We start from the raw sequence: 21,266 nt of genomic DNA on the forward strand, positions 1-21,266 counted from the left end.
TCCCATGGAGGAGAGGTGTGATCTGTGTGTAGGCCTCTAGGGAATGATTAGGCCCTCTGTTACTCAGCTCTTTCTCAGGTAAAGATCCCATGGAGTTCAGTGAGCTTTGCCTGAGCAAAGACTGAATAAGGATGTCAGGCTTTGGGTCATAATCATTTTTAAGTGAGAGCCTGGAGTACGGCTAGTGGGATTCTGTTGATCCCCGTTCAAATAGGAGACAGGAAATGCTACCAACTGTTCTCTTTTTCCCCCCCCCTTCCCTGCCCCCCCATTAAAGAATGAGGCACAAAGAGGCAGCCAGTAATATTTTGACTGTATTTCAAAGTTGCTGATTGTAAACAAACTTAGTTGAAGAAATAAAATCACATGACAAGATTTCAGTGATACTATAAATCCATTTTGTTGTTGTTGTTGCCACACTTCACATTTTGGAACTCAGAATTTAGCTCATGGTGTACAAAATTTGTAAAAACTTATTGCAAGCGTGCCTTTGTGTAGAACAAAAACCATTGTCACAAAAATAGTTTCCCGCCACACCGAGAAATGCAGCTGTGGGCCTTACCATGCATAGGGGCCACACACACGTTGTCTGAACGATGTGTCTATTATAAAATTGCTCCAAGAAGTTTCCAACCAAAGAGAACAAACTATGCTGTACGTTTAATCAACGGTCTTTACAGTGTCAATAGAACTCCATTGTTGGGAAGAAAATGGAAGTTTGCAACTAAAATGCAATCGTTTGTGAGCACAGCCTGACAACAGTGGTGTATCAATTGCACCTACAGAACTATGGACTATCCTTGTGTTCTGTACAGTCACTTCATTTGATGGAATGTAAGTTGCACAGGGGAAAAAACCCATACCAATAAGGAATTATAGCTTGTAGGACTCCCTTGAAGAATCTCTATTGTTCCCATTAGTACAATGTTGTTACTCTTAACTCTCCTCTTCAAACTATCCTAAGACACTCAGTGGTGATGTGATTTTGAGACCTATGGCCACTCTGCCTTTCTAGTCCAAACAGAGGCATAGAGTGCCACCCCTGCTGGCTTCACTATAGCTAGAGCAGCTGGATGCCTGGCTGTGTCAAAGATATGAAATGCTAGCTTTTATATTTAAATATGGGAGTGATAAGGGGGTTGGGAAACGGTGACAACATAAAACAGAAGGGCAGGTAGTGGAGCTGAACAGCTGGGATCTCTCTGCACTCCCAGCCTCTAATCCTGTCATCTGATCTCTTCCAAATGCAGCAATGTGCTGCTTGTCTTACTTTTCACATCACTATTTCTGGATTCTATTGATGATTTCCCCATACAGGGAGCCAGATTCATCCCAGATGTAACTCCATCATTGACATCAGTAGCCGTACAACAGGTGATGAATTGGGCCTAACGCTTTGTGCGCCTTTTTTTTTTGTAATAGCAAACATTTCCTCTCACTCTACTAATGTATTTTTACTTGTGTATTTCCCCCTACCAGATTCAAAGTTAGCTGGTAAATTGGAGAGTATGACCCAAGAATAACTAAACCAAGTTGTAAAATTAATTCCAACTGAATAATCAAGTCACCTGCAACTTGTTTACCATCAAGTAAGTAACTTCCCTCAGTGTTGTGGTGAGGTGTGAGCTCTTCATTAGTCACTTTTGCACATACTTGGACACAGATTTCATTGGAGGGCAATACCACAAAGTTACTTTGACAGCAAGTGGGTTGGGATTTGGGATAGAGGACCCTAGTGTGACTGGGCTCCAACTTGACTGTCTTGAGGCTTTTTGCTCTTTTACTTGGAGACCAGTAAACACAGTACAAAATGCTCTGTGTAGAACTACTTGTCCAGGAGGAGTCCGAACACTCTCCCATGTGGAGACAGATGCAGCAGAAATGTTGAACCTCTGAGCCCCCTTTCCTTACTCAAGAGTTAGATCGTTACAGGGTCTTGGAATACTCTCTGTTCTTCATCTGCCCATGGTCTCTCACTGGGCTCGTCTGTCCCTCTGTCCTTGTAGGACTGAGTGTGGCTCCTAGAGCACCTGCCATGGCCAGGACATGACATGGGTTTGAGTGTCACTAGGCGTCTTTCCACCACCCACTAGTCAAGGAAGCTTGGAACCCCAACACTGATCTCTCGTTTCCTTGTTCCCTTCACCGGTTTCCATGTCCCCCTTTAGACCAGCAAGCTCCAGGAGTTAGATTTCTTACCTCTACAATCAGGTTGTCCATCCCAATCCCATACTTCTTACCAAAGGGCCATGTTCACAGTAACACTAAATGAGTACTTCTGCAGAGTGATGTTTACACTGACATTTTGACATCACACATTGTATGAACCACCTTGACATCTAATACAAACAGTTATTACTCCATAAGAGTGCTATTGATATATTACCTTCTTGATCTTATGATAGTTTCAGTAGAGCTGCTGAGGACTGAATGGGGGTACAACAGACTATGTCAAGGTCCCATCTGGCAGCAGTCACATTTATGGAAAATATTGCTGCCTCAAAACGTGCACTGGTGGATGTGATACCTCTGATATCTCTGTCTTGGGAAGCACTGTTGGGGCTTCCCAGTGACTGCAGTAAGTAGAGTCTTTGCCAATTTTTTAAAAAATATCAAAGTAAAACAGGGTATCATTTGCAAAGTAATATAATAAAAACATAGATGGTCAACTCTGTCTGACCTCTCGCCTTCCAGAATGAACTACTGCTTAGAGAGGTGTAGACCAAGAACTAGTAGGATGATTTAATGTGATCCGAGGGCATAACAGCTGAAATTAAGAAAAGTCTACATCTTTATTTTCTTATCAGGAAAAGCTTCCAAAGGGAGCTCTGTTAGCATACAGACCAGTTTACCAAGCAAGGCGGACAAAATCCAACTGACAGGAACACTTTAAAATTAGATCAGCTAAGGCACACCAATTCTGCACTGTTTTCCAAGGACTAAATCAGGGGTGGCCAGCCTGAGCCTGAGAAGGAGCCAGAATTTACCAATGTACATTGCCAAAGAGCCACAGTAATACGTCAGCAGCCCCCCCATCAGTGCCCCAGCGCCTCCCACCCACCAGTAGCCCTGCTGATCAGCGCCTCCCCATCCCTCCCAATCAGCTCTTTCGTGCTATGCAGGAGGGTCGGGGGAGGGCTCAGGGGAGGGGAGGAGTGAGGGCTCGGGGGAGGGGTGGAGTGGGAGAAGGGCCTGTGGCAGAGCCAGGGGTTGAGCAGTGAGCACCCCCAGCACATTGGAAAGTTGGTGCCTATACAAGGAGCCACATGTGGGGTCTATACAAGGAGCCAAGGCTTTGCCACCCCTGGACTAGATCTAACAAGGCCTTTCCATCTCTCTTTTTAATGATCCTGTGAACAAAAAACAGTGGGGGGGGTTGAGGGTAGCCTTACATTGTAACCTAGACAAGGAGAAACGTAATCCTATTTACAATTCTTACTACATTTGAGCAGATAAGGATCTTTGCAAAGATCCTTCTATTCAAAGGCAGGCCAAATATATACAGCTTTTAAGCTACAACAAAGCTGCTTTGCTCTGTAGATGTTGGCTTTCTCTTTGGAGCTCAGACTTAGATGAGCTTTTGGTTCCATGGGAATTCCATAGCAGAGAAGGATGGGAAATCTCTTTAACCTAGACTTTTATTTTTTACTAGAGATAATTTGTTAGTAACTGTTTCTCTTACTGGCTGGATTGCACTACATTGTACGTTGTTCTCTGGATTACAGACCCTCTCTTTGTCTCCCTGCTCTGGGCTCCCTCAGTCAAGTCCATAGGTCTCGTCTAAAGCTCACTGAATTCAGTGGGAATCTTGCCAGTGACTGCAGTGGGCTTTGGCTGAGGCTCACAATGCATTGAGAGAAATGAAGTTAGTGAGGTGACTGAGTCATGTCGTCTCTACTCCAGAGGGGAAGGCTGGTCTTGTATTTTTCTAAACTAGAAAAATAAATGAAAGGAACTTAACATCTAGTTTGACCTCTGGGTCTATGAATAAAAAAACTATAAATTTTCTAAAAAATCACATGCAGTCCTAAGGACTGGGAGAATCAAGTCTATTTCCCAGCTCTACCACAGACTTTCTGGAGTGACCTTGGGTAAATCACTTACCCTCTGTCTGTTTCCCCATTTGTAAATGGCGGGGGAGGTGTTGATACTTCCTGCCCCCTTCACAGGGGTATAGTGAGGGGCTAATTAATGTTCATATTCTAAAGCACTTCAAGATCCTTAGATGGAAGACATTATAGAAGTGCAAAATGTTATTACAGTGCAGTGTATTTCCAAAACCACCACTAAAATCATCTCCTGACATGACACGTACCTAAAGGAAGCATAGAATTGCCCTAACAGAGGCCTCATTACCTGCCAACTCAAAAAAGCACGTTAGGTAGCTGTTAGAAGAACAAACCTGTTATAAAAGGAATAAAGTAAGGGTTGCTGGAGGTCAGTAATGAAAATGCTGGTTCTGAGTCAGTGCCCTTTGTGTAACCGTGGAAACAGAGGAATCTCTTTCCTTTGTGAGATGTATAAGAAACCAAAAATGATATCGTTGAATCAATTATTTAGTGACACTGAGAAATCGGGGTTCTTAAAATATCTCTTAATGAAAAAGAGAGACATGGATTAAGAGAGATGCTTAGCGCAAATGTAGCCAGAACTACTGAGCAAAAGGGGAAACAGGAGAGATGTCTCTCTTTAAATCATTCCCTTTCTTTTCAAGTGCACAAATGGGCTGAGATAAAAAGCAACAGGGTCAGAGTTCCAGTGAGCCCTTACAATAGTTTTCCGTGGTGGAGCAAACTATAACAACACTATTTGACACTGGCTTTTAGCTTCAGCGAACGTTATATAAATGTTTCACACCATAATGAACCTTTTTTTCAAATACATGTCTTGACAGGACATGAAAACTCCTTGGAAGAGGTGCTGTGCATAGAATGTTGTCTGCATATCACACTGTCTGACTTTAATTCTTTGAAGCAGTCTGCATACTGCAGTGAACAAAGAATCTCCAATGCTAGGAATTGTTTACTGAATGAAAACAAATTTAACAGAAGAGGGACAACTTTCCCTCCCCCCATTTGCTCCACTTTCAATGTCCCCTTTCTCAGAGGTAGAGAGAAGCTGATCTCGGGTAGTTGGCATTTCCCTCAGTTTTTAATTAATGCTGAGCTTTAAGGTCTTTACCCAGAATGGCTTGAGGATACTTAAACATACCCAATCTGATGGTACAAGCCATCACACAAACCATGTTTACGCAATGTCATTGGTATCCATGCTCATACAAGGTTGTCATCAAGAGTGTTCTTGCAATACTCTGACACTTAGCCCTTTGCTTTTATTGACTTCTGAAACTAAGGATCAGCCATGTATTTCTGTGGCTGGGTGGGGGGAAATCGCAAAATTTAATATACAGCAGGAGACTGACTAAAGACTGATTCTGAACTGCTATCGATACTAAATTGTTTTAACCAAGAAAAGGTTTTTGTAATATTTGAAGAGAAATTGTGAGATGCTTTTTAACAACAACAACAAAACCAAACCCCATAATATCCCCCATCCTTCCTCCTCCCAGATAAATATAATGGGAAAGATACAGTGGATCACAGTCATTTTATTGGCATAGGCTAAGTTTTACTTTGATGAATTTTGCTTGTAGGCTGTGAAACCCAGCTTTTAGTAATTTTATATAGGGTGGGGGTGTGTGTGTTTGTTAGCTTATTCTTTTATTGAATTTCTAGGCATCTTAAGGAAGCCGGTTCAAGGTTGTGGGAGATGCCTGGGGGAGGGGGTGGGGGACTGAAACTCACTGCAAAGCAATACTTTGTTTCTGTCTCAGTTTTTCTCCTTTGCGCAGGAGGGGGGAAAAGCATCTTCCCTATAATAATCAGTCAGCCACTGTGTAATCGGCCTGTCAACACCAAATCAAGGGAGAACTACTTAGGAGCCAATCCCTGAGGTAAAACTAGGACCTGGTAAAAAATTTTAGCTCACGCAATCTGTATGGTGAGCAGAACAAGCCAGCGGGAAACTATATTCCAACTATTTATTTATTTATATAATTAAAAAAAAAAAGCAATTGCTGTAGTAGATGGGCCTCATCCACTGATGTCACTGAAAAGACTGCAAAATGGTTTTGCATCAGACCCTATGTTAGGCCCAAGTGCTGAGAGAACAGGTGTAACACATCTAGTTGGTCTGGGTTTTACTACTATAAAGTGCTGAGGACCTCCTGTGAGTTGCAGAAAGTCTTTAGCTACCATTGATATCAGTGAGAGTTGGGGCACTCAGATCCTTATGGGAGATACTCAGCATGTTGGAGGATTGAGCTCATCCTTTCTCAGCAATGTTCTTGCACTGCGACAAAGGAAGGAAGGTTGCTCAGATCAGACGGTTGCTGTGGGGAAGCTGTCTGTTTATGAAAGTTCCAACCAGATCTCATCCCAATATTCTTTTCTTGGTAATTCTAGCTATGTAACTAGCACCAACTCTTCAGAATAAATTTTGGCAAAATTTTGAACTTACAGGGCACAATGAGCATGTCATCTACTCTTTACATGATAGTTTAGGCCAATATTTTTCAAACGTGGCTGGTTAAAGTCAGGCATTACAATTAGGGGCTTGATTTTCACAGGTTGAGAGTGGTGGGTTCTGAGCACCTCTGAAAATGGATTTCAATGCCAGTTTATTCAAATATTTGGCCTTAGAGAGGTGGTATTTATTACCACTCTATCAATCTATTTCTGCCAACTACGGTGTAGTATTAGGTAAACTGATTACCTCAATTTTTATGGGGCTGAGCTTGGTTTCCCTGCAAACAAAACAGGTCTTGAAATCTCTATGGGTGTCTACAATGATCACATGATGGTGCTCTGGTGTGACAACACTAGAAAGCAAATTCATGCTGTGCACGCAGATGTTTTTGCTGCTATGTGATGAAACTGTTAAAACCACTGCACTTTGACTGGCCATGTGCAAAGCCAATGCTGTAATGTAAATGTAGGGTTGTGCTGACAATGAGTAGGGAATAAAGTGGCACCACTTGGCATGGCCTATCAGATCACATAACTCTTACAACTATTAGACTGAAATACATAGGCAGTGCCAACCTGGAACAGACCCAAGGTCCATCTAGTCCAGTAGCCTGTCCCTGGCAGTGGATAGTACCAGATGCCTCAGAGCAAGATGTAAGAACCCCATAGTAGGCAAACATGGGATAATCTAACTTCTGTTAAGATTTCATCCTAATCTTTAATCAGAGATTGGTGTAAAGCCTGAGCTTGAGGTTCTATATCCTTTCCAATACTTTTTGTTTACATTAACTTTTCTACCTCTATATTGTCATCTTATCCCTGTGTGTCCAATTGCTCCTTACTACACTTTGTTCCATTTTATTACACAGAATCTTGTGTAATGATGCCCCTATACAGCACAGGAGCTAATTGGTTCAGTGTGGCTCTAGGCCTAATAATGGAGAGGAATGTTCTGCTAGAAAATTTTGGATGGAGGTGACTCTCCCTGTGCAGATTTTCCTCCTACAGAGAACTGGGCATGTGTCTGTCTTCCCAGAGGGCTGAGAGTGGATTTAGAGATCATTGTGAGGAGGGGGGAGATCATGGGGGGGGGGGCATGCGTTTTCCCCTTTGAGCCCCACAGGGCTTCCATGCAAAAAGCTGAATGCCTTTTTGTAAGGTCCCCACACCCCTTAGCAACCCTTTTTCATGGTGGGGTGGGAGAGGCGCATGTGTGAGAAATATCCTGACAGCACTGACCTACTGGACTTGCACAGCCTGGTAGTTGGAAAGGGGGAGGTCTCAGTCAGAAGCTAGGCACAGATCAGGTGAGGTCTGGATGCCAAATATCCTGCTGCGTTTGAAGGTTGTGCGGGAAAAAGCAAACTCCATTATGCAGTGGAAGAATTTGGCAGAAACAGACAGTTCTCACCCCCAGCCCAAGGGAATGATCTTGTCCATCTTTGGGCTTCTAAATTGTATCACCCCGCCCCTGCTAGAGCCTTACTGACTATTTATTGCTTCTTATAACCCTGCTGGCAATTATGGGGCACAAGAAAGATAACTCATATTTTCAAAATTCCTCTACATCTCTCAGAACGCCAGGGGGTGCTGAGTGAGTGTTTTTCTAATTAACATTTATTTTTCCCCATTTATGCCCCATGGACAGTGAATTTAGGCTGCTCAAACCCACCTTCCCTTTATGGCCAGTTTCACTGAAAGGGTCTCCTATACTAGGAGGAGGCAGTTGTGTTCTGGGACACAAACAGTAGAAAATTTAAAAACAAACGCTTCTTAACTAATGAAAACCCCTCTCTGGTCAAGTAAAGTTTGTGTGAAACTTTTTTTTCTTCTCCAAACAAAATCCAAATTTTGGGACAACTACTTGTGCCCTTAAAACGAGCAGTGACTAGCATGTAAAACTCTCAGCAAAGTCAATGAGAGCTTTCCTATTGCCTTTGGTGAGAGTTGGCCCAAACCATCCACAAAGAGAAGTTGCATCATATTTGTGCCCTATAAATTAGTGCGTTCCCATAAGTTCTACCATACTAAAGTTTTAACTGTAATACATCTCCCAGTTTATTGGGTTGTGGCTTTAATCAATAATGTGATGAAGGAAGAGCCGTATTTTACTCCAGTGCTGGGTTTTTGCCCCCTGCTCTCAGACCTCTCTCCCCTTTTGCTTTCCCCACTGAAGCGTCCTGGTGGCAGTGAACTCCAGTATTCTGCTGAAAACATTCAGCCAACAAGTCTTGTCAATACTAGCCAGTGGCACCAGGCTGCACTAATTCCAAATGGTTCTAGCTTCCAGAGAGTCACTCAAAACAAGGAAAGCATTTGGGTTTTGTTCTGCTTCAGTGATGTCAATGTCTGGTTGCACCTGAACAGTTTTTTACAATGACACGCTATTTTTCTAAACATATAATCTGCAAAAATACAGCTACTGTGACGCATTTCAAATTCTAAGAAGGATTCCTACAGAACACCCAACAGTGAAAACGCAAAACGCACTGCTATCGGTGAACTATTTTTTGCTTGCCACATGTGTGTTAATAGGAAATGAAGATCTAAGAGGAAGAATCTGTCTTGATATTTAAAAAAAAAAAACGGGGAGGGGGGGAGGGAGAAATGAAAAATCATCCATAGAAATTTAAGTAAAACAGTCCATTAAGGTAGATCTTGAGCAACAGTTGGAAGAACCTGAAGCTACAACTGAAATCAAGGAAAATATAGTTGTTTTAGTGCTTACACTCAGATTTCTCACCTGCACACGGGCAATATGGAAGCTATGGTGGCAGGCAGTATTATCTCATTTATTTGTTAAACTATGTGCATCAATTTAGCTTTCCCCATGATTTTTAAAATTTCACTCAGGCTGCTTTTTTTTTAAGGTTCTCCAAGATGTTTAATTTTCCTCTAAACTTTTTATTCCTATACGGCAATCTGATTGCCTTACACTAATTAAAAAAAAATTCTTAACTGTTACGTTCTCTATTGTCTTTGTCTGTAACAAGTAATCTGTCAATATACTTGTGAAGAACATAAATCTATGTTGTTTCTCTTTAACCCTGTCACGATTCCTTACAAGATGCCAAGCACTGTTATCCATGACACAACATTGCTTGTTCCACAGTTAAAGAACTCCAGACAAGGCAGAGTTTTGGTAATGCCCACCCAGGACCACTGAGCTACATCCCTTTGTGGCAAGCTCATGGTGAGCCCTATGGAAGCCTTACAAGATGACCCTGTTCAACAGATATGGCAGACAAATGGCTACTAACTTTAATCTTTTTGGATGGACAGGTACCCGCAGAGCATTCACAGATGCAGTTGTGTGTTGACTTTTTTCCTGTGGCTCTCTCTGTAGGACACTCAAGAGCCAGCTGCTACTTTTAACAAAGTCTCCACCCCTCTACTGGCATCACTGTCATTTTCCTCTAGGGAGCGGCATTGGTGATGTCATGAGTTTCCCTGCTTTGACATTCCAGAGCTGTGGTCTCCTCTTCTGCTCCCCCTCCACCCCATACCTAAGCCACAAGGAATAATGCATCAATGAGAAGGTGAGGTGTCCTCCAAGCCCAGCAGCTCCTTTATAAGTCTCTCACCAAACTGTGCCCGGCTATACCTTTTCACATGGTAGGCATCTGACATTTTGTAGAGGATGTAGGCATTGTTTATGGCAATGCTGATGGTAAACCAGAACACTTGTTGCCAGGTCTTGTTTGGTTTATGAGAAATGAAATACCTATGAAAGGGGGAGAGAGTGAAAAGATAATCAACATTCAAACCCTTCTATGTGTGTCCTGCTGGGAGGCAAGAAAAGTGACCCCAGACGTTCTGCAGGCCCAGGAGCTCTCATTAGGACGATACGCCAGCTGTTCATTGTCCCTGTCTTAAGGGACATGTACAACAATATGTTTGATAACTCTTTGTTGTAGTAAAGTTATGAGAGAGTCTCTAGTTCTCCCTTTTCGGTGCAATGTTCGGTTGTCTGTGTCTTGCATTTTTCTGCACTCATCAGAAAGTCCTAGCTCCAGGGTTGCCAATAGATCACATCATCTGGGCAAAAAAAATGCACGATGGAAAAGGCCTGTTTTGGTCACCTAGCAGTACAGGATCGGTCACTTCAGTACTTTCGGTCTCCGTCCAGTTTTCAGTGTGCCAAGTGGTGGAGCTTCCACCACTTCCCTTGGCAACCTATGCTGTAGCTAAATATAGCTCACTGTCAGGAAACCTTTTTTCCTGAAATTTAGCCTAAATTTTCCCTCCATTAAGTTCAGGCCATCAATCCTAGTTCATCCCTTTGTACCACCCCAAATAATCGCACTCTCTCTGATGTTCACGTCCTTCATATACTTGTAGACTTCTGCCCCATCATTCATTGCGTTGCCAATTCCTATTATCATTGGAACAGAGGGATTAACTGGACATTAATTTCTCTTCTCTAAACATCCTCCAGTTGCTCAATATCTTTCTGGCAATGAGATGCCCAAAACGGAGTCCACTATTGCCGTAACATACAACATAGCAATATATTAGTTTGCCTCTTTCTCCCAAACAAGTTCCCCCAATAGTGCTCAGCAGGCAGCTCTTACCCTTACAATACTCAACAATGAGGCATTTGGTCCAGCTCCTCAAAGGTATTTAGGTGCCAAACTCCCATTGAAATCAATGGGAGTTAAGCACCTCACTACCTGCTGTACTAACTCCCAGAGAAAGTGCTTAATGCTCTAAGAGCCATGTTCCGGTTACAGTTTTCAAAACAGCTTCAAGTTCAGCCCCAGATCACAACCAAGTCCACCAGCTAAAACAGCAAAAGCCCAGAGGTCCAGATTTGCTGCACAGCACCAGCTGCTGTGAGCCTGGAGAACGCTTATGGGCTTAGTAAGCGTTCTTTTCTGAGTTGGACCCAAACCATGATGCAATTTGAATTTATCCAGAACCCAGTTCCTTTGTTTTTAAAAATGGCACATTTTACTGACTTCCTGCCTAGTGAGAAACCGCATGTGTATGTGGAAGCAACAGACCTTAGAGATGGGGGAGGGCCCATTCAGTCACTTTGCCCACTGCTGTCATTGTGCAGAACTGTTCCCTTAACCCTTATATTACTAAGACCTAATGCTTGGCTGGTGGTAGTATACGGGGGCTCGGGTATTGCAACATTGAACACTATGGCATCTAACTTCTGGGCACCTAGAAAATCAGCGGATCAGTGTTGTTCCGCAAAACTGAGTTAGGCGCCTCAGCTCCCTATATAAGGAATGGGGAGAGAGCAGTGCCTAAGAATGTGATCTACAAAGCTAGCATGCTAGGTGGGGAGTGGCCTAAGGTAGACATCAGGAGATGCCAATGGCAGGGGTGTGTGCTAAGCCTCGGGCAGAGGAGGGAATTGAACCTGAGGCTCTGATATCCCAGGTGCATGCTCTAACTACTAGACTAAAAGTTACAAGCTCGCTGCCTCTTTCTTTGGCTGGATTTTGAATGGGACCCAATCCAGCATACGTGCTCAGAGGCCACCTATCAGATGAGGTCCCTCATGTGACTTAGATGGTTGAATGCTTGTCTTTTCCTGGTTTGTGACTTACTCTAGGGCTTAGGCAGTTGCCTAGAGGGAGGTACCAGCCTGCATGCCCAGAGGCAGAAACTTAGGCGCCAAGTGAGCTTAGGTAGCTACAGGGTTCAGGGGAAGTTTTGTGGATCACAGTGGACCCAAGACTGGGACTTGCGCAGTTCAACCTGCGACTTAAGCACCTAACAGTTTTCATGGATCCCATCCCATGTACAAAGGTAATAAAATATAGCTTGTAAAATGGCTGCCATAACTCTGCTTCACTGAATGCCATCTGCCCAAATACACCTGTGATCCAGTGTACAACCAGAAAGGAAATACATGGAACTGTCTATTTCGGATCATCATCCAAGCTGAGCAAAAAGCACTAAGCAAACTGCCTAAATGGTGAATAGTTTATTTTTAAAGAAGTCTCCCTTAGTCATGCAGCCTTAGCAAAACAGTCATGTAAATTTGCCAAGTGAGGCACAAAACCTACTCATGTACCCTTGCCATGAGGATTATCAGGGCAAAAACATAATTTTGCTAACCCACAGGAAGACAGCTACTTGTCCATGGCAAGAAAGCTTGTGTACAGCTGATTACGGTGCTGTTAGTAGCACAGGGAAGGAACAGGGTTTTTATAATGACCACTTAAGCAAAGATATCCCTAAAAATCAAGGATACAAAAACAGCCCCAGACAGGGGCAAGGAGGGAATTAAGAATCTGTGAAAGGACCTGCCCAGCTCCAGAAGAAGTGCAGAGGCTGCTAATTATGGAGTGTCCTGAAGCTGATGCTCACTAAGGGTAGACAACATAGAGAGGGCAGCTATAGCAAAGAAACAATCTCTTGTAGTTATGACTTGGATCAAAGCCGCTGTAACTATTCCCTGGTGCCTGGGAGCAGCTGGATTATAGCACGGTGAAGCTGGTGACTGACAGTGTGTTGGAAGGCAGTAGAAACTCCTGGTAGCCTTAGGCTATGTCTACACTACCACTTATATTGCTCAGGGGTTTGACTATTCCACCCACTGGGCAACACAAGTTACCCTGACCTAAGCGCTAGTGTCTCCCCCACGGACATAGCTTCTGCTGCTTGCGGAGGTGGTTTTATTATGCTCACAGGAGAGCTCTCTCCCGTGGGCAATGAGTGTCTTCACCAGACACGCTGGTTTGGCCCTAAACCCAAACTTTAGCCTAAACCTAATGTGGATCCACCACCACTTTGGTTCTTCTCTCTCAAACAGCTCTCTAGCTATGTCATTTAAATACTCCAAGGATGCAATTCTCGTGGTGTTTTGGCTGACGAATGGACAGACAGGAGTATCGCAGGGTTGTTTTGGATCTGGTCCAGTTTTGCTGAATTATGTAAGATGTGAAGGGGGGAGGGAAGGATGTTCTGAATTTAATCAGAACTGTTTGTTCATATCTAACTCCTACACACATTCCCAAGATAATGGTCAGCAGTGCAGCTTGCTCCCCTTAGGAAAATCATGTGCAAAGCTATAGAGCCTGATTCCACTTGCTTTGAAGTAAATGAGAGTTTTGGCATTGAATTTAATGAGGGCAGGATCATGCTCCTAGTCTCTCCTCAAAATCTAAGAAAGGTTCAAATGTTCCAGTAACATGGGATTCACCCACTTGCCATTCCACCCACTTACTTGCTGTATTTGTCGTCATATTTGCAGATATAGCTAAGATGAGCAGCAAAAGCTTCTACTGCCAACGGGCAAGGGATCTCGCCACTTTTTCTCTTAATTATAACTCCTGCATCAATTAAAAAACAAAACAAAATACAGCTGTTGAATCTTAACTGTTTGTGTTAGCATCAGTGTTACCAACGACAATACACTTTCTGAAAAGGGGATTTGAGATCAGCTACTTAGTGTGCCAGCGCTAGCAAGACTCCATTAATCATTAGAATTTCTATGCTGAAACTAAACCTTGTTGATCTTGAATTTACTTTCCTTCCCCCACCCCTCTTCTCAGTCCAACTGGCACCTGGAAGATTGTATCATAGACCTTGCTAGTAATGTGCATGCCAAAGCAACTGTGTGGGCGATGCAAGATATATATAATTTTTTTTAAAGAGGTCAAAACACAAACTTGAACTCTTTCCCGAGCTCCAGCTAGGGGCCCTTCATGGTGGGGCACTTGTTGGTCAGACTTCATGTGGTGGTGATTGCTTCTTGATGCACCAGTATCTTGTTGAGATGCTAAATTCGAACTTGCAAAAGTTCAGCTTTGATTCACTGGGACAGAATGCTGTGGGTTTGGATTCTGGTGTGTACTATTTGCCTAGCCCTTCTTCATGGACTGAGACACTAGCAGGTACTGAAGAGCAATGGTTACCATGGGATGTGATAATCACCTCTGTTGCAGTTGTAAGCCTTAAGGTAGTGGGGTCTACAGGGAGCACTGTAAGCAAAACAGCTGGTGCCAGATATGGCTGCAAACTGTCTTAGGCTGGTGTTATATGCTGCAGCTACCACCTGCCTCACCATGATTCATCCTTGAGGTGAGACACTTCCCCTCTTCCCAGCTGTACTGCCTCCACCCTGTCTTTGCTACTGCATTTGTATCCAGAGCTCGCTCGCTCTCCTGCAAGGAAACGGATGAGACCAGTGGTCTGGAGAAGGGAAAAGTTCATGGGGCACTTGGTTAGAAATCTAGTCCAGGCCTGCCTGGTGTGATGGGCTGAAGAGTCAGAGAAGCATTTGTAATTTATTTCCAGATGTCTCATATGAAGTTTCTGCAGGAGGCACTTGTCTGTGCTCTATTACCGCCCTGTGCCCAAGGAAATGGGACTTGTGCACATTTTGTAAATAAACCATACTAAGAAAATACTGGACTCCATGTCACTGAGCTCTGCTTCAAATAGGGACACTGACACATCCTTTGCTGCTCAGCAAAGGAGCAATACAATTTGCTAAGCAGCAGCAGGTTTGGGGGCCTTGAAGGTCAGTTTGGAGCGGAAATCTGATATGGAGTCTAGTATTTTCTTCATATACATTTAGGGTGGGGTCCATGGAGGGACTAGGGTGTTGCAATCCTCATCATCATGGTGCCTAACTTCCTGTGATTTTTTTTTCTAGGTGCCCAGAACAACAACATACTCAACAAAGCTGAGGTAGGCACCTATCTTCCCCATTCTTTACATAGGGAGCCTAGGCACCTAAGAATGTGATCCACAAAAGCCAGCATGCTAGGTGGGGTGCAGCCGAAGCTAGCTAATGGGAGATGCCAATGAGAGGGCTGGGTGTGAATCCCCGCCCCTTTCTTGGAGATGGGGGGAGGGGTCTATATCTGGACTGCAGGGAGATGCCACGTTCAGCTTAGGGATCCATGAATAGTTACCAGCCACTTTAAGTCAGGTGGAGTAGGTACCTAAGTAATGTCTTGTGAGAATGAAGTAGGCGCCTGCCTCACTCCACACTCAGTGGTGGTAGTGCCACTCCATTCCCTCTGCAGGTGTGTTCTATTCTTTTCCCTTAGGCTTTGTCTGGTATATTTAAACTGTAAACTCTCTTTGAAGCAGGGACTGTCTCCCTCACTCTGCATGGTGCCTAGCACAATGGAACCCTGTCCTTCACTGTCTCCTAGGGACTATTCTAATTCCTCCGGGAAGGCAGCTCAGCTTGGCTGAAGTTACTGAGACACAAAGGATTAAGGTGCCTTGTGCTTGGTCCCACTTTTAGTCACTGTATCAGTTTGGATGAGATCCCAGACTCCTCCTGGCTCTCTGGTCTTTCCTGAATCTTCTAAACCATTAAATTACTTCATAAGACGTACGGACCAAAATTGTTACTCATGTTTTGATTACAGGCTTGAGAATTAAATTCTTTTGGCTAGAAGTACAATTCCCTCCATTATCTCTGACATGTCCCCTATGACACCCTACTTGGTAGGCCCTGTTTTGAATCGAAGACTCGCAGCACATACTAAGTGTCATATTTATGACTGATCCATGACTGTTTGTTTAAAGCCTTTGAGTGACAGATTTTAATGAGTCCCAAATGATGTTAGAGTTGAGCATGATGCATGATAGAACATGGTGGGCAAAGGGGGGATCCTTAAAGCTTACAAAACCAATATTTCTTATTGCTCTCAACATACCCAGCAAGGGTGTTTATTTTCTTTGATGGAATAGTCCTGAAAGATCTGGTTGACTGTATGAAGACAAGGCTGTCTTTCCATGTCTTTCTCCTAGTAAGTCAGAAAGTATAAGGAGATCTGTTCAGTGTGTTTGGTGAAACTTTTTTTGGCTTCTAGAATTTCCTTTGATTCGCCTTCCATCATTCACTTTCACTAAAAATGTGTGATTACAGCTACATAGCACCATGTACTCCCTCTTATTTTCAATTATAAAGTGTTTCAATTTCTGGAATGTGGATAGGTTTATCTTGTAGCACTTCGCAGGCTTGAGTCGAGCCATTGGTAGGAGGGGGTCAACAAGGTTCCCCAGAAAGAGGTTGGGGTGGCACAAATTGCTCAAACCTTTGGCACTGCCCTGGGAGCTCCTCTGGTCAACAGTGCTCCAGCAGATAGCTGGCTGAGAGGTGGCATTGCCAGGATACACCGATGATGATGATGTGCTCATTCAGCAGACCCTCCCCCCAAGGTGTCTTGCTAACAGGGCTCCTATGTAGCCCTTCCCCTGGTGGAGCTACCAGAGAAGAACTGAGCTGCAAACACTGCTTGTTCTTTCCTGGGATGTGGAGAGAGGTGGGCCATGCTGCTAACTCTTGTGATTTTTTTAAATCCCAACTCCTACAATCGTGTGTGTGGTGGTTTTCCCTTAATGCTCCAGCTCCTGGCATTATGTGATTGTGAGAATCTCAGCTTTTATTGGAAAGGGGGGAGGGGGGAAATGAGCCATGGTTACAGAGAAGCTTGAAATGTGACCCAATCGCATGCTAAAGCTCAGCCACCAGAAGGCAAATAAAATCACCTAAAATGTTTGGGTTTTTTTTGTTTTAGCCAATCCCCGACTCATGATTTTTGAACAGTAGGTTGATAATATTAGGAGCAGCTTGCATGTTCCGTGGTGTGCAGGGGCTGTTAGTGGGGTGTGTGCACCCATAGGGGTCAACAGAGCACTGCAGGTCCGAAGTGCTGTACAGATATCCTCTAACAAATCCTCAAAGTCCCGTGAGGTAAGGAAATGCATAGACCTGAATTGCCATAGTTTAAAAGGTCTGAAGCATAATTCTACTACAATGTTTTTCCCCACCAGACTCATCAGTGAATTCTCGTAAAGGGTATTTGGAAGTTTAGCGCCAAAATCTTCAACTGGTGTAAATTGCTGAAGTCATACAGGACACAGGTGAGATTCCCTTTCTCTGTTTTTATTTTATGTAAAGTAAGTAACTAGGTTAATTCTTGTTGCCTCCACCTTTGCTGAAATCCTCATCCACGCCTCAGCTTGCTCAAGTCCCCCCGGGTGCAGTAAGCTGCCGCCCACTTTTAATGCAAAAAGCTGTGACAACATGGCTCCATTCTCAAACTGTTTCACTGGCCCCCACTCATCTCCAGCTCCAGTTCAAAACGGCCTTCTCTGTGCTTACTCCAGTCTACATCACTGATATATCTCTCCCTCCTTCCTTTCCCACTCAATCCATGTGCTCAACACTGGCTTTAGTGCAGTCTTGCCACAGTGTGTGTGAAAGACGTCTCCTCTGTGCCCCTGACATTGGAAAGAGACTTCTTGGGCCAGATCCTTAGTTGGCATAAACTGGCATTGCTACATTCACTTCAACTGAGAGATGCCAATTTACACCACCTGGCAATCTGGCCCTCTACCAGTCTCAATGAATCTCCCTCCTTTCTCAAATCTCAACTGAAGCCTTTATCTTTTCTCCCTAGCCTATAACTCACATTTTCTCTGAATTTGCTACTATTTGTTTAATGTTCTTTATCAGGAATCCCTGTGAAGCATTTTAGTGAACATGTACTTGAAAGATTTTGCATACCTTAGAGGCTAAACTTTGTAAACCATTATCATGTTCTGTAAATGGAACTATGTGAGTTTATACCAGCTGAGGTTCTAGCCTCATCTACATACCAGTGTGTGACTTTACGCTGAGATGGGTCCTAAATGTGCAGATTTTCACACCCATGTGTAAAATTTGTTGTCTGTCTGCTCTGCTTCTGTTAAAGGGACATTCAACCAGTTTGTTTTGTTTGTAAAGCTTAACGGTCACCAGCATCTTTACAAACACATTTCTTTTCTGAAACTTGTTTTTAGTAATTGTAGCCAAAGACAGCAGCTTTGTGCTAGTGCATGAGAACCAGGTGATGCTTATTGACTTGACTTTGGTTTAATTACTCTATGTTGTTTGCTTTTTGCATGTTAGCAAGTTCGGACAATGCAACTAATGACCATAAATTAGCTTGTTGAACTTAATTCAATTTAAAATTTAAGGTCTTATTAGAAAGGCTCTAATTCTGTATTGCTGGTGTCTGATTCTGCAAACATATAGTAACTTTATATAATTCCATGGGTTTCAATCAAACTACTAATGTGTAACTTCTTTCTCATGTGTTTTTAGAATCAGGCCCTAAGACACCAACCCTTTCAAGTTATCTGCTCTTTTTAGTTAAATCAATGTTCTCTTGTGACGTATAATAGCATTCCAAGTAGCGTCCAGTTCCCTAGCTCATTGCATAAAGGTTAGGATGTGCAGTGAATTCTGATAAATGAACCCCCAATTCCTATGACATTTAGCCATATGGTGTGCCTATGCAACACTTAACTACCACCTGAATACCTTAAATTCTGTACAAGTTTTTGAGAATGTGGTTTAAGCACCAAGTTACCTTTGTAAGCAGTAGCACCTTACATTCGTAAATATGTAACATTCTTTCAACTATAATTTGACTTTTGTATTTTACTCACTTTGGACAATAGAAGTACAAGAGATTTTAAATGGACAAACTACTCTTTAAAAATGTCCTTTCGTGTTGGGTTTTGTAAATATTTTTTCAAAACTTACATTATACCTAAAAATCTTTGAGTCCCTTAAACCCCTCTCCTAGTAAGATCAATTTCAGCTGAGCCTTCAAGAAACTATTCACACTCTAAAACTACTCCCAAATATACTTCTGGCTGTTCTGGTTTTCTTTTTAGTGGCTGCACAATCAGTTTAGTATGCAATGGGAAGGCTCTTGACAAAAGCCATTTGTATGTGATGAATGGGTTTTAAATCCACAGGAGAAACTAATTCTAGAATCTGGTCAAAGTTTTAATAGTCAATATGGTTCTTATCAGTCCAAAATATTTTATGCATTTAGGAGTTACTCTTTACAAAGACTTATCATGCAATTATCCCATGAGACACCTTGTTACATATAGGATTTTAACCTCCGTTACAACTCTCTGCACGACCACAGGTCAGCTGGGATGTGTATAACATCAAAAAGGAACAGCTCTCTCCTGTGCCAGCTAAAGGAGTAACTATTAGCTGGTAGCATTAGTAAGCTTTTTTAACTTTATGCAGAGAAGACATCAGTTGCAGACAGAACATGTTTAGCCACTGCTAATGTAGATTAACTAGTACCTTATGGACAAGAGCAAACACAATGGAAATTATCATTAATGCTACGGTTTATCTAGGATAATTATCAAGCTGCTTGTCTGGGGTTATCAAACTTAGTAAGTGTCCTATCTTGTCTTGTCACCTATTTTGAAAAACATGGTCACAGTACAGGTAGCGATACTGCTGACTGCTTACCTTGTTGAACTGGAGAATAGGCATTAGTGAGAAAACGAAAATGCCCTTTGTTGTACCAGCAGATCAGGGACATGTTTCCTCTCATCTTTATTCTGTACTGCCCTCTGGACTGAGGAGCGTCTGGGTTATGCAGCATTGATGGAGGAAGGCCTGTGCAGTCACTTTTCCTGGAACTCAGCAATCCGCAGCAATAAATCTCTGCACGTGAAAGAGAATAAATTCCCATCAGCAAACCATCTGATAGGGTTAGAAAGAAATGACAGTGGGCTGTCTGACCTATTTGACTGGAGGAAGAGCTGGTCCTAAAACTAAGCCAGTAGATACATAAGTTGGCCAATGTCCGAGGATTTCCCTGTGGTATCCAGGACCACTCTCTCCTTGCAGGCTCCAGGAAGAAATGCATTCAATACACGAGTCCAGAGAGCCAGTTCTCCAGGTGATTTAATACGATAAAGGGGGGTATAATTAAAATGAAACGAAAATGGAGAATACAGGCCAAGTAGCTGAACTTCCCACCAATAAAATCTATCAAGTTGTGACATTTCCTCCCAGGGAGGAGGCCACATTGCTTTGGCATTGAGCATTAGACTCGACAAAGTAGTGGAGGATGTACTCTCTTCCATGTTTAACTATGCTGATAAGGAGGCCAAAGCCTTTTTTCCAATTTAAGTTTCTGAAATGATCCCCATGGTGCTTTTAATCCTAGAGCCTATGGCTGACAGCTTTTGGTGCTAGCAGATGACAACTCAGCCTACAACTGCCTCGCAGTACAATCTTATCAACGCTCATCAATTCTACCCTCCTTCATCCATGACAAAAGGATGAGTAAAGGGACCCATGAGTAAATTCATATGTTGTGAAACCCAGACACGTCTGACTCTAGCAATCAATGTAGCCACATCAGAATAACCAAATCACTTAACATACGTTAATAATGACAGTGCCTAGCTTGTGTTGAGTATGTGTAGGTGATAAGAAAAATATCAGAGGGTTAAAACTTCCATTCATCTGATTAATTTAAAGAGCATATACTAATAGAATTTCTTGCTATCAGAAGAGAGAGACTCTGCATAGGAAATTTAGTCAGAAATCCCCAAATCAAACAGCTGATCAACTGGATTAAAGGATCAAATCCAGCTTTGGCCAAGAGTCAAATCTTTCAGTATTGAGATATTCGATATTGCAAAGCAATGTCCTCTTCCTGATGTGAGCTTTACAAAATCCAGGAAATCTTAAATCCAAATCTCCTCACCATCTCTCTAGGCTTTGTTTTGACTATATGAAGGGAATGAGAGCGCACACATCTGTGTGTATATTATACTTAGACTGATCCACTTAAACTACAGCAGCCCAAAGCTGCTATTTCAGGTAAAACAAAATAGGTCTGTTAACTGAGAACACTGACCTACATTTTAGAGTCTAAAATCTACTTATTGAACTATCATCCTTCAGCAAATAAAGAATATTAAAAATCAAAC

General features: G+C 42.8%; 1 protein-coding gene and 1 long non-coding RNA gene across 3 annotated transcripts in view; one reads left to right on the forward strand and one right to left on the reverse strand.

Moving 5' to 3' along the window:
* Positions 1-21,266, forward strand: part of LOC120400886 — a 37,117-nt gene that overhangs the window by 10,484 nt on the left and 5,367 nt on the right. Inside the window, exons 2-4 of one of the 2 annotated variants that reach the window (XR_005596130.1) lie at positions 15,151-15,185; positions 17,292-17,381; positions 19,851-19,979. This is a non-coding gene — a long non-coding RNA (uncharacterized LOC120400886). Of the gene's footprint in view, positions 1-15,150; positions 15,186-17,291; positions 17,382-19,850; positions 19,980-21,266 lie in introns of those variants that run through there. The other variant, XR_005596131.1, reaches the window with a different exon arrangement.
* The window catches only part of PGBD5 (piggyBac transposable element derived 5), a 94,058-nt gene continuing 76,745 nt past the window's right edge, over positions 3,954-21,266 (reverse strand). The window contains 3 exon segments of the mRNA XM_039530154.1: positions 3,954-10,251; positions 13,717-13,822; positions 19,789-19,986. Of these exon segments, the coding sequence (XP_039386088.1) occupies positions 10,056-10,251; positions 13,717-13,822; positions 19,789-19,986 (500 nt within the window). The 3' untranslated portion in view covers positions 3,954-10,055.

Source organism: Mauremys reevesii, linkage group 3 (genome assembly GCF_016161935.1).
Source record: "Mauremys reevesii isolate NIE-2019 linkage group 3, ASM1616193v1, whole genome shotgun sequence".
Lineage (NCBI taxonomy): Eukaryota > Metazoa > Chordata > Testudines > Geoemydidae > Mauremys > Mauremys reevesii.